General features: G+C 36.8%; 1 protein-coding gene across 8 annotated transcripts in view; it reads right to left on the reverse strand.

The window, feature by feature from the left end:
* Window positions 1–18144, reverse strand: part of RNGTT (RNA guanylyltransferase and 5'-phosphatase) — a 210225-nt gene that overhangs the window by 178256 nt on the left and 13825 nt on the right. For 6 of the 8 annotated variants that reach the window (XR_014805724.1, XR_014805729.1, XR_014805727.1 and 3 more), the window contains exons 3-8: window positions 16737–16840; window positions 16482–16570; window positions 8871–8946; window positions 7199–7439; window positions 1625–1734; window positions 140–241 (exon numbers count right to left, since the gene is read on the reverse strand). Coding sequence is in view for 5 of the 8 variants with exons in the window: in XM_021089934.2 (XP_020945593.1) it covers window positions 140–241; window positions 1625–1734; window positions 7199–7439; window positions 8871–8946; window positions 16482–16570; window positions 16737–16840 (722 nt within the window). In the remaining 3 variants the exon portion in view is untranslated. The remainder of the gene's footprint in view (window positions 1–139; window positions 242–1624; window positions 1735–7198; window positions 7440–8870; window positions 8947–16481; window positions 16571–16736; window positions 16841–18144) is intronic. The other 2 variants (XM_084959940.1, XM_084959933.1) reach the window with 1 other exon arrangement.

An 18144-nucleotide genomic window follows, 5' to 3' on the forward strand; every position in this document is an offset into this window, starting at 1 on the left:
CAAGTCATTGCTGTGGCACGGGTTCAATCCCTGCCCCAAGTGGAGTCACTCTCAGGAGTGCAAAACTTCTCTAACAACAAAACAATACTCCTCAAGCATTCAGGTTATTAGTACAACTTTTTCTAGAAGTCTAACTTACCGAGTACCATCTGCTTTCCAGCTTACTTTATATGGCTTCTGCTCCAAAAGTTTAATATTTTGCTTGTCCATGGAAACGGGCTGTGCTCCAGGGAATCCAGACCTGAAAGAAGAATGCTGTATTACTATTATGGCAGGTATCCATATAAAGCAATACATGTTCTAAACCAATCTCAAAAGCTGCACATTTATCACAATGTTCTCCCTATCATGAGATTAACATCGATTGGAATATCAGTTTTCACAAGTATGCTAACAAAAAGTTATCATTTTCCTGACATTTTAGAACACAAGTTAACAAGATCCTAATTGCCACCACTATGACTATTGGGCTAATTTTTAAATATTAATATATATGATGTAAATAGTAAAGCAAGTATGTTTATAAGTCTTTCATTTCAGGAAGAAGTTCATTTTTTTTTGTTTTTCATTTTTTTTTTTTTTAGGGCCGCACCCACAGCATACGGAGGTTCCCAGGCCAGGGGTCCAATCAGAGCTACAGCTGCTGACCTACACCTCAGCACACAGCAACGCTGGATCCTTAACCTACTAAGCAAAGCCAGGGATCAAACCCGCAACCTCATAGTTCCTAGTCAGATCCGTTTCCATTGTGCCACAACGGGAACTCCTTCAGGAAGAAGTTTAAATATTGCCTTAAGGCTTTTACATTTCTCTAGACTCCATATTCCCCCATCATGACACTGCCAACTTGGCCTAACTCTGCAAGGTTGGCAAGTTTCTACTCAAAAGGTGCCCAGAAGTAACAAAACAAGAGAAATTTACATCAAGATTAAAGTACACTGGCAAGGATTTAACAGAACACTAAAACTGGTATCACTTCGACATCATTTCATTTTTTAGTTGAAATTATTTCTAGTTGATTGATATGTATGTGCCAGTCCAAAAGTTCTTTATGTTAGTAATTTTTAACAATAATCCTGTTTCATCATGTTCCAGCTATATTACAATTTTCTGCCACAGACAGCAATGATCAACAGAAATGATGACACACCAAGACCTGAGAGCAACAGGTAAGAGCAGTGAACTCTTCTGAATCCTGTCCCATGAAATGTCCAATAAACATCTTCAAGTCATGGTAAGGAACAGAACATATTTAAAGTTGATTCTGATGACAGAAAAACTGGAAAATGAGAAACATTCAAGTTTCGCCTCTTCTCTCTTAATAGAATAATAAGGGCAACTGAAACATTAGTCAGCAACAGTAGAATCAAACCCAAATAGTAATTTTTTATTCCTGGAAGACGTGTGAGTCAAATAATTTTGTTTCAAAAGTCTAGTTATTTCTCGTTTATCTTGAGAAAAATCTGATAAACTCTTGCCTGACATCTTTTTAAGAACTCTATGGAAAAATACAAACTTTAAGGAGCAAAGAAAGAAGCTATGTCACTATTTGCACTAATGTTAAGTACTGTAGAGTGAGATTTTTTTATTTAAAACCTTAATTAAAATTAAAAATGTTTATTACCCTTCCCAGCCACAGAATTGATGACATTTCTGCTGTACTTCTCCTAACTTTGGTTGAGTAGTTACTTGAGTTACACCTTTCACAGTTACGCCTTCCAAGAAAATAGCACCCTGAAAATAAAAGGAAAAGAAAAACACATTCAAATCCATTTACCAACTGAGAGATAGAAGGATTAATTTATTTTCACAAATCTGAGCAAATAATATGCAACAAATGATCTGCTAGAGAAGGCTCTATAAACTCCCTTTAATTTGTAGGCTAGTTTTCCTTAATCCAGCATATGGTTTTCAATGTACATTTACAGCCCAGGGTCTATATCATGTATCAAAGCACCCCTGGGTACTACTCAGTAGTCATAACAGCAGTAACAATCTAGCTACCACTTACTCAGAGCTAGGCAAAGTATCTGGCATTTTACCGTTTCTCTCATCCTTATAACAATTCTGAAAAGTAGACTGCATTATATTTATTTCACAAATGTAAAGGGGGCATAAAGATTACATGTAATTTATTCAGGTGATTAAAAGAGAATTTGAACCCAGATGTATACTATACTCTTCACCAATGATGCTCATTTAGAGAGGGAGAGGGAAGTTGTGTCACTGATAGACTCTGGATTTTAAGGGAACAAACACCTACAATATATACCTGTGTAAATTAGAATAAGAGTTGAACAGTCAACAAAGTGGCTGAACTACAGTCATGGATGTATCAACATAAAAATTAAATACTACTCATCACTGAATTTTTAATCTAAATTCTTTTTAATCTCAGAACTACATAAAATGTCTTATATTTCATAGCAAGTATATTTTTTAAGTATCACAGAGAAGTGAAGCAGATGGAGAATTTATATCTCAAATAAATAAAGAAGACCCTTGGAAACTTTAAAGACTAAAAAAATTGTCTAGATTCAAGCTACAATTACTTTCAGACCCATAAGAGGGCTGGCATCAGTCTCAAGAAAAATCTATAAAACAACTCTAGCTATTAATGTAATTAGGGAGTAAAAAAATATGGTCAATGATCAACCTCCTGGCAAAGATTTGGCAACTTAAACTACTTCATAAGGAAAAAAAAAAAAAAAAAAAAAGAACACAATATTTAGTGCACGTATATCCCTGTCAAATCTAGAAGAGTCCTAAGTCAACCCAGGAGATACTGGTCCTACTTTTGGCCCCTAATTCTGAATCATATTTTATATTATCTAAAATGCCATCACTTTGTTTTCCCTAGAGACTCTATGAGCCAAAGGATCAAAAAGTACCATTCCTCTCCTGCTACACCATCACCTCTCTTTACCAGCCAATGAAATTTCTACTTTGGAACCATTTCTACCATTAAATACAATAACTAAACAAAGAAAGAGCATTTTTAAAGGAAAGTTTAACCAGGTGGTTAAATTTTTTCAACATATTTTGTTATTGAGATACTGAAATAACTTCAATATCCTGATAAAATTACATCTTGTATATGCTAATTAAAAAGAAAAAGCATTTAAAGAATTCAATATTCAGTACTTTTATTCTGAAGGTACTAATACCATAGAATTTTTTTAAGTTTTACATGAAGAAAGTATCAAGATTCACTTATGAGCATGTATTTCCTAAGCAAAGTCAAAAAAAACAATGACAACTTCTGAAAAGCAAAGGCCAAGTTAGCATAAATTAATCCTCAAAACATAAACATTACTTCTTAACAAACAGTAAAAAAGGACTAAAACAGGAATATGATTAACATTTAACCAACTGCTTGCTTTCTCATGATATTACTATGGAAATATTTTCATAGGTCTATGTGGTTGAACAAGCTAAATATTTAACAGAACAAATAAATATTGAGTCTCAGTACTGACTTAACTACGGAGTTTGCTCATAAAAGATAACTCTAACCATCTAGTAAATGTCCATAACTCATTTATTTTTCTTCTTCCTTGGTCAGTTATCTAAATAACTATAATGTGTCAATATCCAACTGATTCTTCTTTGTAGTAGTCTGCCATTACTTTATGGATTGATATCTTCTAAAGAAAAGTTCTGTTTGTTTTTTATAAAGTGTTCCCTCTGATGCTAGATAGTTCTATAAGTACTGAGTTCTATATGTACTGAGAAAAGGTATCCAAGTGAAAAAAAAAAGCTAAAGAAAAATACATTTACGTTAAAAAAGGATGGGGAGAGTGAAGTCAAAACTGAACAATGCATAGAAAATGTAAATGCATAGAAAAGTTAGTATCTAGAAGGATTACCAAAAAGTAAAGAGTGGAAGTGGACATGAAGAGATCACTTTTACTCCCATGTACTTCTAGATACTCACATTTTTATTTTACAAAGAAAACTGATCTTTATGTCACTTGTGTATATTTTTAAATTAAAGAGATAGACAAGTAAATGATAAGAAACTCTTTTAAGATGATAAAAATGTGAGTGAGAAGTTCCCGTCGTGGCACAGTGGAAATGAATCTGACTAGGAACCACAAGGTTGTGGGTTCAATCCCTGGCCTCACTCAGTGGGTTAAGGATCTGGCGTTGCTGTGAGCTGTGGTGTAGGTCCCAGACATGGCTCAGATCCTGCACTACTGTGGCTGTGGTGTAGGCCGGCAGCTGTAGCTCCGCGATTCCGATTAGACCCCTAGCCTGGGAACCTCCACATGTCGAGGGTGCGGCCCTAAAAAGCAAAAAATAAATAAATAAATAAATGTCTGTCAGTGATAGAGTGAAAGTTAAGGATTATTCATTTTCAAACTTTCTTTAATGTAAGTATATTATTTTTAAAAAGAAAAAACATATTTAACAATTTCAGTATTTACTAATCATGATTTGAAAAGAGGAAAAACCTACCAATATGCATAAAACTTTAGAATTTTCTTTTTTCTTAACTCTGCCTTTGGAAGTATAAGCACAAATATTCTGGAAAATCACTGCCTCCTCATTGTCAGTTAGAAATCAAACCTAAATGCTTTTTCCACGAACAGGGAAACTTTTCTGCTTTTGGCAAATGGCAGACTAGCTTATTTAGACCAATTTTACAGCCTGAGAAAATACTAGACAAAATGTTGAAAGCACTTGTTTGAAGACACTGGAGAATTAGAAAGGCAGTAAGGACCTGAAGGGCCAACAACTCAGGAAGAAGGGAAGCCCAGAGAGATGAGCTAGATATCTGGTATAGCTTTGCTTCTCTAGGATTTTCCTCTATAGGCACTGTTTCAAAACTAGTAGCTGAGAGGCTAAGAAATTGAAAAGAACTTTCAGCAGCTATCACAAGAACAGGAAAACAAACACTGTACCAGGCTACCAAAGAGGAGGGGTCCTGCTTAATCTCCAGGCTTTCAGTTAGAATTCCCTGGTCACACTCCAGGAATTAGGGTGAACCAGAAATAGGCCAGCCCCCTAAAACTGAAACAAAGCTTCTAAACAGCTCAATTACCGACTGAGTTAACATGTTCTACTCCTAACCCCGTGTAGGAGTAAAAGTAATCTTCTCTGAAGGAAGACAAGCTATAGAGCCTCAAATTATTTCCAGTTTTACACACATAATGTATAGTAAGCAGAAATGCCCAGGTATGTGGGAGAGGGGGGGAGGACACAAGAAGAAAAACTAAAAAAAGACCCAGAGGATATCAGCATATTAGAGTTATCTGACATAGGCTTTAAAATAGGCTTAATAAATTCAAAAATCTAAGTGACAAGATGCAGAGCTTCAGCCAAGAACTTAAAGCTATTTTAAAACTCAAACTGAAACTGCAGAAGTGAAAGTAATCTGACAGAATTACAAGGAGAAATGGGTAAATCCACAATCAGAGTGGGGAATTTTTAAACACTCCTCTTAGTAACTGACAAAAAACAGAAATTAGGCTTGGGATTTTGTTTTATATGTCATTTATTCCCCTAAAGAAGCATGCTCATCTTGGCTATTTTTCTCTTTGAAGCTCATCTGCAACTATAGGGATTTAATGATACTTGATACCATAAAATATATGTCATTTTTAAGACCCTTTCTGCTGGCAAAGAAAAAAAAATCCTGCAAACTTAACGCAATTTTGTAAAAGAGTAACTCTGAATGTTAAACTCTTTCACACATAATTCAAAAACACATAAACCATATGCTCATGACTGTTATTCTTAAAAAAAAAATACAGGAGGTCCCATCGTGGCTCAGTAGTTATTGAATCCGACTAGGAACCATGAGGTTGTGGGTTCGGTCCCTGGCCTTGCTCAGTGGGTTAAGGATCCGGCGTTGCTGTGAGCTGTGGTATAGGTTGCAGACACGGCTTGGATCCGGAGTTGCCGTGGCTCCGGCGTAGGCCGGCGGCTATAGCTCCAATTGGACCCCTAGCCTGGGAACCTCCTGTGCCACAGGAGCAGCCCTAGAAAAGGCAAAAAGACAAAAAATAAAAAAAATTAAAATACAGATGAATTCCCTCACAAAAATGTCATAATATGCAATATTATGCTATTAGGCTTTCTTTAGAATGTGATTCTCCTTTTTCTAAGTATCGATTCAATAATGTCAGATATCTAAATCCAAAAAACAATGAGCTAGTCTAAAAAACATTATTTTTGAAACTATTCCATATTTTAAAACAATTTATATTTTTCAGTAGCCATAGTCTTGAAATTTTAAATGTATAAATACATATTAAAAGAATGTTTTTCAAAAGAGACTTTTTTAAGCCAAAAAAAACTGTATTTTATAACTTACATAAAATAAGGCATTTTCTTCCTTGCCCATGAATCAATTCCTACTAACAAATGAGTTGTACTGTTTACTGTTCAACCATGCATGATATCCCACACTACTTAATTATTAACTTTATTAACACTTAAATACCTCTACACTTTCTCTAACTTTCGCATTTGGCCTACACCATATATTTGTGGGATTAGCTATAGAAGAAATAAGAATCTTCTGAGTTCAACTTTACAGAAAAATATGAAAACACTACCCACAAAAAGAAGCTGAATTTATATTTAAAGTTATTTTTAACTATGGGACAATTTTGTAAAGCATTAGTAATTTTACTCACTACTTAGTTGGAATCTCATAATACTCTGCAAATCAATAGTAAATTTTCAATCTAACATCTAAGAGTTCTTTGGTATACCTAAGAAACAAAAACAGGATGAATTTATATAACCGAAACTTTTTTTGTAAAAAAGGCAAAGATCCATGGCTATCAAGAGGCTTTAGAAATAACCAGAATGTGGAGTTCCCACTATGGCACAATGGAAAAGAATCCGACTAGGAACCATGAGGTTGTAGGTTCGATCCCTGCCCTCGCTCAGTGGGTTAAGGATCCGGCGTTGCCATGAGCTGTGGTGTAGGTCGCAGACACGGCTCGGATCCAGTGTTGCTGTGGCTATGGTATAGGCTGGCAGCCATAATTCCGACTAGTCCCCTAGCCTGGGAACCTCCATATGCCAAAAAAAGCAGAAAAAAATAAATAAATAAATAACCAGACTGAAATAACCTTAGAAATCTAGCTAAACAAAACATAGTCAACATTCCACTGGCATAAATCTTAATAAACCTGTAGAAGAAAAAGGTAAAGACTACAATAATACTTTTAAACATTACCAGTTTTAATCGTTCTTTTCTCCTTTTGCCAAAGGAGGCACTTGACCCAGGTTCTGATTCCTTTTTTCCATCTTCTTCCTCATCTTCATCTTCATCATCCTCAAAACACCAATCTGGCAATAGAGGTGGGGGTGGTGCTTCCTCTATATCACCATAGCGGCGAAAAAGTTCTTTCAAATAATCACCCTTATAAATTCCTGGTGGTCTGGCTTGAGCAAAAGTAGCAACTGCTGCTTCAATACTATGGAAAATAAACACCAGGCAAATTTCCTCACTACTCTCCATTTATGCAGATTTATCAAAATTCACTAATTCTATAAGGCACCATACAAAGTATAATAGAGGATTTTAAAAATGGACAAATCACAGTGCCTACTGTCAAGGCATTCAATCTATTAAGGCACAAATTCATTGTGAAACAACTATATAAGGTACATTGATATTTCCTAAACTCTACACGTAAATTGTACTGAGTATATAGATGAGACCTGGGTAGAATCTCTGAAGAAGTTAAGTAATCCCTTGAAGGCTGAGGCCTGACTCAAATCGAAAACATCAAAGAAATGTGAATAGCAACAGGAAATAAAAGTAAAAGCACACTGGTTTTTCAGGAACTTTCAAAAGACCTGGCCATTAAGAGTAGATCATTAGAGAGAGGCTAAGCCTTGGCCAAGGTCTGAGGGGAAGAGGATAGGAGTCTGGGTTATGGTGTAGAGCATCTGAGGGGCCAGAAAGGCAGAGCTAGAAGTGCCTGCAGAAGAGAACTTCAGTAATCCAGCTGACTACATTTAGAGTAGGACCTACCACATGAAAGGCTTTGTAAACAAAGTAATGGCCCTCAAAGTAAATGAGTAAATTCACTTAGTCATATCTCCTTCTCTCAGGAATTCCAGGTAACTAAGGTTCTAATCTCTCAGGATCTAAAAAGGCACTTCAGGATCTAAAAAGGCACTTCAAGCGCTGTGGTGAGCCACAGCAGGTTAAGGATCCAGTGTTGTCTCTGAGGCGATGTGGATTCCATCCCCAGCCTGGGCACAGCAGGTTAAGGATCCGGCTGTTGACGCAGCTGTGGTGTAAGTCACAGCGGCAACTGCGATTCAATCCCTGCCTCAGAACTTCCATATGCCGCTGGTGCGGCTGAAAAAGAAAAAAATAATAATAAAAATAAAAAGGCACTTCACAAATAACAAGTGCTCATAAGGACATGCTGATTGGTTTAAACTGAGTATAACTCTGTCCCAAAAGATATCTTTTCTGCATAGTATTTAAGATTTTATGAGTAACCAACAGCTATTTTTTAAAAAGGTACCATTGAAAATGAAAAGAAAAACAAAAACATTAACTTCAAAGGAAAAAAATGCACACAAAATACTGGGAGAAATTCTCTCTGATAAATCTGTAAAATGTGGGAAAAAAATCCTGAAAAGAAAATACATAATATATCTGGGATCCGTAAGCTAGCGTTCAAAATGCTACTTTGTAGAACACCAGGTAATACATGTCATTCTAACTGACTAATCAAACCTAAAATGAAAATCACTTCAAATCATATTAATCATGACTCGCCAAAAACTTGGCAATATAAAATGCTAAAACTAAAAATTTAATAGAATTTTCTATCAATCACTAAATATTTCTTCTTCCATTATAACAAGAAACAAGAAACAAATACCTCCAATCCATTTTCTCCACCAAGAAGGCACATATGAGGAAACCAGTGCGATTAAAACCATGGGTACAATGAACACCTAGAAAAATAAAGCGGTTTTGATTAAAATTAATAAATCACTTCAGAGGCCATATTTTACTGTAAAATTCCAACCTGCAATCTAAACATTTTACTCACTTTATAAAATAAATACATTTTAAAAACTTGGCCTTCTCTTAGAACAATTAAACTTGTTATAAAATACAACTTAGAGCACAAAGCTAAAAGTTTAAGTATAATATATATTATTAAGCTACGGTTGTTTATAGTGTCTAAAGTTTATAATTTTTATTTTTTCCATTAAAATTTCTACTGTACAGCAAAGTGACTCAGTCATACATATACACAGATATTCTTTTTCTCACATTATCCTCCATCATGTTTCATCACAAGTAACTAGATATAATTTCCTGGGTTATACAGCAGGATCTCATTGCTTACCCACTTCAAAAGCAATAATTTGCATCTATTTGTCTTTATCCAAAGTTTTATCTTAAAACTAAAAGATTCCAAGCATTTTAAATAAGGAGATATTTCATCAACACACAATTCTAAAGGACATACACACACACACACAGAGACACCTGACTAGATAGAGAAAATAACTGATGAATATACATTACAATAAAAATAAAACTACTTTCAAGTTCTCTAGAAAACAAGTGACTGTATCTCTACATTAGCCTGTACATCTTTCAAAATAAACTTTTAGAAGAAAAACCTGCTGAGAAAAAGAAATTTATTTTCTTAAGCTTTTTTTCATGACATATTCAAGATCAGTGCAGCCTTATCTCTGTGTTCTGAAAAGCTGCAAATGAGCTTCATAAACTCCAAAAATGTTTGCATTTCCAAATCATTTTAACTACTTTGAAAAAGTAATAAAAACAGCTTGGTATACATTACTAAATTATCACATTTTAGAAAACCCACTTCAATGGCAGCTCAACAAAAAAAGAGAGAGGGAGCATCAATGAAGCAAGCAACTAGTAAGGAACCCATCCCAGGAATTTATGTGTGAGATACAGGTCTGAGTGACATGGTGATGAGAACAACCAGGAGAGGCAGATGGAAGAAGCATTTAAGATAGAACCTGCAATTCAGGGGTGAATAACAGCCAAAACTGAGAGAAAAGATGTAGGAGTTTTTGTGACTTGGGTGGCTAATTGGGCAGTGGTACCATTTACCAGGTAAGGAAGTAAGTCTTCGAGGCAAGGCAGCTGGATGTTCTGATTTTAAGATTCTCTGAGACTTAAAAATATTTAGAAAGAATGGTAAAGAGCTTCACAGAGCAGTCTAGATGGAGCTATGGATTCAAGAATAATCAGCACATAGTTGATTTCAGGAGTCTGGTGCAGATAAGATCACTGAGAATGGGTAGGTAAAAACAAGAGAAAACAATTAAGGATGAAATCTGAGAAAAACCAACATTTCAAGAATAAGGCGGGGCAGTGGCAGGGGAGTTTCCCATCATGGCTCATTGAAACCCAATTAGTATCCATGATGATGCAGGTTCCACCCCTGGCCTCACTCAGTGAGTTAAGGATCCCACACTGCCATGAGCTGTGGTGTAGGTCACAGACTCAGCTCAGATCCTGTGTTGCTGTGGCTATGGCGCAGGCTGGCAGCTGTAGCTCCGATTTGACCCCTAACCTGGGAGCTTCCATATGCTGTGGGTGTGGCCCTAAAAAGCAAAAAAAGCCAAAAAAAAAAGAACTGGGGGTTGGGCACATTAAAAAAAGACCAAGAGGAGTTTCCATCGTGGTGCAGTGGTTAACGAATCCGACTAGGAACCATGAGGTTGCGGGTTCGGTCCCTGCCCTTGCTCAGTGGGTTAAGGATCCGGCGTTGCCGTGAGCTGTGGTGTAGGTTGCAGACTCGGCTCGGATCCCGCGTTGCTGTGGCTCTGGCGTAGGCCGGTGGCTACAGCTCCGATTCGACCCCTGGCCTGGGAACCTCCATATGCCGCGGGAGCGGCCCAAGAAATAGCAACAACAACAACAACAACAACAACAACAAAAAAAAAAAAAAAGCAAAAAAAGACCAAGAATGAACTGTCATGGGGTGAAGCAAACAAAGAGAATATAACTTGGGGTCATGTTCACCAGGAAAAGAGGAAGTTCCAAGAAGTTCAACTCTTTAAATTGACATAATGATGAGAATTGAAAGTCACTATTTAAGAGTGCAGAAGGAGGACTCCAGATTGCAGTGAAGGGAATGGGAATGAATGGATTCGAGTATCACCCTTTTGGAAAGTTGGCTAGGAAGGGGAAATATAAAATAGAAAGAAAGGTGCAGATTGGGAATAATATGAGAAGCTTAGATATGTTTACAGGCTGAGAAGCACCTGGTTAAATCACAGAGGCTGAAAGTAATAGAGAACAAGGATATAAATGAAGTTTGTGAAGAGATTTTAAAAAAGAAATGGAGAGATGAGCCTCAAGCAGAAAAACATACCCCTTAGAAGTAAAATGCTATAATCATGAAACTCTATAAATTCATTGTCTCCAATGCTTTGTCAGAAAGGTGCCTCAGGAGTTTCCACTGTGGCACAGTAGAAATAAATACGACTAGGAACCATGAGATTGTGGGTTCCATCCCTGGCCTCACTCAGTAGGTTAAGGATCTGGTGTTGCCATGAGCTGTGGTTGCAGATGCAGCACAGATCCAGAGTTGCTGTGGCTGTGCTGTAGGCTGGCAGCTGCAGCTCCGATTTCACCCCTAGCCTGGGAACCTCCATTTGCCACAAGTTCGGCCCTGAAAAGCCAAAAAAAAAAAAAAAAAAAAAAAAAGGGTTCTCAAAAGTTATGCAAAGATGTCAGCTGTCAACACACTTTTTTATTCTACATGTATCTTACCCCAACATGTAAATTTCCTTTCCATTCTATATTGTGGACCCAATTTAAGCAACAAATATTCTGACTTTAGTTATGTTTCTCAGCTACACCACTACTATTTTGGCATCTAATTTTTACTCTAGCATGATTAAATATTTTTATAAATAGAAAATATAAGTGTAATTGCCAATTAAGTGATTAAGTCATGTGATGATATATAATTTAAGAAAATACCAGTGCTCTTTTAATATTCTTTGTTATATAAATATATAGTTTTACCTTATCGGTATATTATATATACTTCATAACAGGTGACTGGATTTTTAAAGTAAGATAAGGGTTAGGAGTAAGATAAGTTACAAAAACCTCTACCAAACAAATCTCCACAGAAAAATTATGTATTTGATGTTAAAAAAAATTTCCATTACATAAGTATACTATAAGCCTAAGCCTGAGTGCCTTCAATGTTTAAAAAAAGCTTCTGTTTTCTTTTTTTTTTTTTTTTTTTTCAGTTTTCCTCAGTTCATTATGAGAATGGGTCCATCTAGTGGCAAGCAAAGCATAGTTTATAACCAAAGATTAGCTCACTGTTAACTATTTCAAGCCACTTTTTTTTTTTTTTTTGCTTTTTAGGGCTGCACTCGCAGCATACGGAGGTTCCCAGGCTAGGGGTCAAACTGGAGCTCCAACTGCTGGCCTACAGCACAGCCACAGCCATGAAGGATCTGAGCCAGATCTCCCAACCCACTGAGCAAGGCCACAACCTCACGGTTCCCAGTCGGATTCGTTTCCACTGCGCCATGGTGGGAACTCCCTCAAGTCACTTCTTATTCAAACTTGTTTTCACTTTCTAGGTAAGCTATTATAATAATATAAATTTATACAGCACTCAGAAGATTAACATCAATATACATATTAAGGGAAGACTATAGCTGTTTTAGAGTCAAATCAAGAGAGGAAATACTCTCCCCAACAAAAAGAAGAGAAAGATGAGCTATAACTATAGAAATATATATAATGGAGTATAAGTATAAATTAGGAAGAGGTGACTTATGAAGGGCTGGTAGAAACATATATTTTTAAATAAAATCTGATCCCAATATACACAATTTCCTTTCTATCTCACTAGTCAGATAAATTAATTTTTAATGTCAAAAAACTTATCTGATCAGTCAAAATAAATGGTTTTCAACTGAGGGTGATTCTGCCACACAACCCCCAGAGAACATCTGGCAATGTCAGGAGACATTTTTAATTGTCACAACTGGTGGAGTGGCACTAAGATCTAGTGGGCAAAGGCCAGGAATGCTGTTAAACAGCCTACAATGCATAGGAGAGTCCCCCAAATAAAGAATCATCCAGTTCAAAATGTCAACAGTGCTGAAGATGAGACACCCTTGCTCTAAATGAGGCAAAAAAAAAAAAAAAAGAACAATTATTAAGAATTTACTATGTGCCAAGTTACCTTAAACATTATTTAATCGAAAGAAATTTCTTAACCAAAATACACGTGTGCTACTCATGAAAACACATATTCACAAATCTGTCACATGTATTGATAACTAGAAACACCTAAAGTTATTAGAGGCATTAGTTAAGCTATGTATCTATTACATATAGCCTACCATTTCACCAAAAAATCAGCTGTTTTTCTTTAACACAAAATAGATTTTTTAAATTTCTCCAGTCCACAAGATTCCTATCCTCAAAACAGTTATTTCTATACATGCAAACACAAGCTCTATAATCTCCTATTTAGAATCATAATTTCAAAAAAGCTCTAAAAAACTAAGATTTTTGGTAGACCATTTGGGGACAAAACCTGACCTGAACTGATGTGACGTTATTTATAGTCTATTTTTCTCACTTAGTGTGAATGAATATTCATATATTTACCTGCAGAAATGTTAATGTGTTTAATTATGGAATGCTCTCTACACCCAGATTATCTCTAAATACTATTTTCCACTAAAATGAACCAGGCTCCTTAGAGAAATAACTGATTTCAGATCTGGAAAACATATACCAGAAAACAAGGAAAATTGAATCCCCTGGTGACCTAGCAGTTAAAGGATCCGGCATAGTCACTGCTATGGCTCAAGTCATTGCTATGGCATGGGTTCAATCCCTGGCCTGGGAACTTCTGCATGCCAGGGGTGCAGCCAAAAAACATAAAATAAAAAGAAAACAAGGAAAGTATCAAAGACTGATGGAGTGCTATATCAAAAGGATATAGAAACCAACTTTAAAAGGGCTCCCATTGGCTTAGGACGAAGCAATTTAGGCATAAGAATAAACACTGACTTCAACGGATTTAAATACGCCAACTACATAAAAATTCATGAGTTCATACAGATACTCCAAGAAAATAAAATTAATCAATCACCACTGGAGACTGGTAAGATACCAATTCATTATTCTGGAAATCAAACGTTTAACTCACCTTTCCAGTACAAACTGCATTTCAGGATAACCAAACTGTTGAGAAGCAACAGCAAAGGAGAATTCCAAGAGTTCCCTGGTGGATCAGTGGGTTATGTTATCTGACACTGTCACTGCTGTGGCTCGGGTCATTGCTGTGGTACAGGTTTAATCCCTGGCCTAGGAACCTCCACATCCTACAGGTGTGGCCAAAAAAAAAAAAAAAAAAAAAAAAGAATTCTAGCTAATCCATGAAGAAATGAGAGAATCAGGAAGAAATGAGAGAACGAGGGGGTTTTGCCACCCCTAATGAAATACTGTATCAAGGCAACAATGGGTAATAAAATCATTAGATAAAAGACAGATGAAAAACTTTCTAACGAAGGAAAAAGATGCCACCCCCCGCACCCACTTACTCATCTTTGTACCACTAAAAATTGGGCAACCAGACGTTATGTGCTTCCTGATGTGGTTTTGTGAAAGGAGCCATACAACATCAACTATGGTGTATGCTTGCTGGAAACATATAATTATGCCTCTAGACTTAACTACCAGTTTACAGGACAAACAGGAGACAGAGGAAAAGTTAATTGATACCATGAGGAAGCACTCAAGAGAAATCCAGAGCATGGAATAGGCCAAATGACCTGGTTTCTCCAACAAATTGTGGCATTAAAAAAAGAGAGAGAGGAGTTCCCATTGTGGCGCAGTGGTTAACAAATTCAACTAGGAACCATGAGGTTGCGGGTTTGATCCCTGCCCTTGCTCAGTGGGTTAACGATCTGGCGTTGCTGTGAGCTGTGGTGTAGGCTGCAGACGCGGCTCAGATCACGCATTGCTGTGGCTCTGGTGTAGGCTGGCAGCTACAGCTCTGATTAGACCCCTAGCCTGGGAACCTCCATATGCCGCAGGAGAGGCCCAAGAAATGGCAAAAAGACAAACAAACAAACAAAAAAAAAGAATCAGAAAGATTTAAGAGACATAATAATAACACACACTGTGTGGACACTGTTGGATCTTGTTTTGAAACTCTAACTTTAAAAAAGATAATTTTTAGATAACCTCAAAATGGACTAGGCTGGACTAGGCTTTGGATGACATCAAGGAATTTTCTGTTTGGTATAACTACATGGTGATTATTTAAAAACCAAAAATCAATATCACTTAGAAATGCACACAGAAATATTTTTAGTGAAATGACCATATCTGTAATTTGCTTTAAAATACTCAAAAAAATTGCTAAGGGGAGGAGAAGGAAAATGAAAAAAATCAGCAAAATGATAATTACTGAAGCTGAATGGTGGATACATGAGGTGTCATTTCACTATTCTCCCTACTTTTGGTTATGGTTGGAAATTCCACAAAAAAGAAAAATTAGGGGTACTGACTCCAGGGGAGGTAACATATATGGTAAGAAGAGAAAATATGTGACTTCACAGGTTTCAGATTAAGGGCTTATGAAGCTGTAGTCCTTCCTAAAGATCAGAAAATGTTTGAGATTTCTGTGTACATGTTTCGAGAACTTTACATTTCCATTAAGTCTACAGTATTGACATTTTTACAGTATTTACATTTCCACTAAGTCTACAGTACCCCACAACTTGGCTAACTGCCTGAATTAACAGTTACATCAGCTAATTTAAAGATGATTTAAAAAAAAAAAAAAAAAAAGAGTTCCTGCTGGGGCACAGTGGGTTAAGAATCCGATTGTAGCACGTTGGCTCACTGCAGAGGCTCAGGTTCGATGCCCAGCTGGCACAGTGAGTTAAAGGATCTGGTGTTGCCGCAGCTGCGGGATCAGAGTCAGTCCCTGGTCTGGTAAAAAGGTGTGGGCTTTGAAAATAAATCAGAGTCTGACTTCTACTATGTCTACTGTTGGTCACAGGTATGTTCAATAAATATCTGCTGAAAGAACTGTCCATCAAGAGGAAAGTAGATAAACTATAGAATATTCATATGATGGATTGCTACAGTTACATCTCTCACCGTGGATCACTCTTAGAAATACAGTACTGAATGAAAAAAAGGCTCCGAAGGATATATACAGTATAAAATCCAAAATTACAAAAAATAAATGTAGTGTTTAAGGTACAGTTTCCCAACAGCAAAACTGAACAGAGACAATTAGGGCTTTATCTTAAAACATAAAAAATTACAAAAATACACTTTACAGTTCACAAAAGTTAGTCTGTTACTTTAATAAACACCTTTCGGGGATTAGTTGAAAAAAACTTCCATATCAACTCTCTTGTAAAAAAGAGAATGGAGACCCAATCACAAAAGAAAATATTTAACGGTGGTAAAGTAAAGCCAAACATACCTATAAGTTCAGGTGGGTTTCTCTCATTGAACCGCTCACAGAGACGAATAAATGTCTCAGTATTCTCCGTTGTAGGACACTCACCATGTCTAGTAATACAGACACATTTTTTTAAAAGAAGAGATTACTTCAACAGTGTAAATCAACTATACTTTAATTTTTTAAGAAAAGTATAAATTAAATAATTAAAACAAAAAAAAGATTACAAATTTCAGTGAAAGGCTTCAATACTAAAAATCTTCATACATGACTTACCCTTTACACTGAAGTTTTATATATTTGATTCCTTCTTTCTCTATGTCATTTCTGTCATAGAACCTTGAAGTATTTGTCAGGTCTACCAACAAGCCCATTTTAACCTTTAAAAAGAGAAAGAAAAAAGGACAGGTTTACTAGTAACTCAATCTTTTCCAAAATAAGTTGCCTAAATGGCAATATTCCAGGCCAGTTCCTTCATCTACAATGAGGGAGATCTTATGTTCACTTTGCCAGTGAACTATGAACAATGAAAGTGCCACTTATCCAAGTCTTACTCAAGGCACAGAACTTAGCATGTACTTAATGAAATAAATTAACCCCCAAACTAATGATGAAATTAGAACATAAGCAAAACAGGCTCCCCTTCAACATTATAAGAGTCTGCCTAAAAAGCAAACACTGATGTAATTTTCCATATCTATTCTGCTAGAACAGGAACAGTATCTACCTGAAATACACCCCAACCCAAGCTCCAGGCATACATCAACCCAGCACTACACGCTGCCATCAGTACATCACACATTAGGCAGTTAAATTCTAAAGTGAGTACATAGGACAAAAAGTGTGTCCAGTCAAAAGTCCCTTGTAGAAGTTCCCGTCATGGCCCAGCAGAAACGAATCCGACTAGGAACCATGACATTGCAGGTTCGATCCCTGGCCTCACTCAGTGGGTTAAGGATCCGGCGTTGCCGTGAGCTGTGGTGTAGGTCGAAGACACAGCTCAGATCTGGCATTGCTATGGCTCTGGCATTGCTATGGCTCTGGCATAGGCCAGCAGCTACAGCTCTGATTCGACCCCTGGCCTGGGAACCTCTATATGCCACAGGTGTGGCCCTAAAAAGACAAAAAGACCAAAAAAGAAAAAAGAAAAAAAAAGCCCCTTATAAATCTCTTAAATAATCAATAAAGAACAGTACATATAGCCATATAGTGAGTCTCACTGAAAACTTACTACCATTTCTCAGACAGTTTTTCTTTCTAAATTAGAACAAAAACATTATTTCTTCCACTGAGCAGTCACTGAAGTAGCTGGTATGTGTTCAGGAGCCACAGGTTTGAAAAATCTTGGAACAACTAGAATCACACTCAGTCTGGCAAGATGGTCTCAACAAGAAATGCATACCCAGGAGTTCCTGCCATGGTGCAGTGGGTTAACAATCTGACTACAGCAGCTCGGGTGGCTGCAGAGGGGCAGGTTCCATCCCCAGCCCGGTGCAGCGCGTTAAAGGATCTGGTGTTGCCACAGCTGGGGTGCAGGTCACAGCTGCAGCTCAGATTCAATCCCTGGCCCAGGAACATCCATATGCTGTGGGTGCGGCCATGAAAAAAAAGAAAAGAAATGCACACCCACACTGAGTCAAGTAAAAGAACAGCTAATTCATACATCTTCCACCTCATTTTGAAG

The sequence above is a fragment of the Sus scrofa genome, chromosome 1 (assembly GCF_054392235.1).
Source record: "Sus scrofa isolate SSC_HxYL_T2T_F1_AM1 chromosome 1, Sscrofa_HxYL_maternal_Yorkshire_Landrace_v2.0, whole genome shotgun sequence".
Classification (NCBI taxonomy): domain Eukaryota; kingdom Metazoa; phylum Chordata; class Mammalia; order Artiodactyla; family Suidae; genus Sus; species Sus scrofa.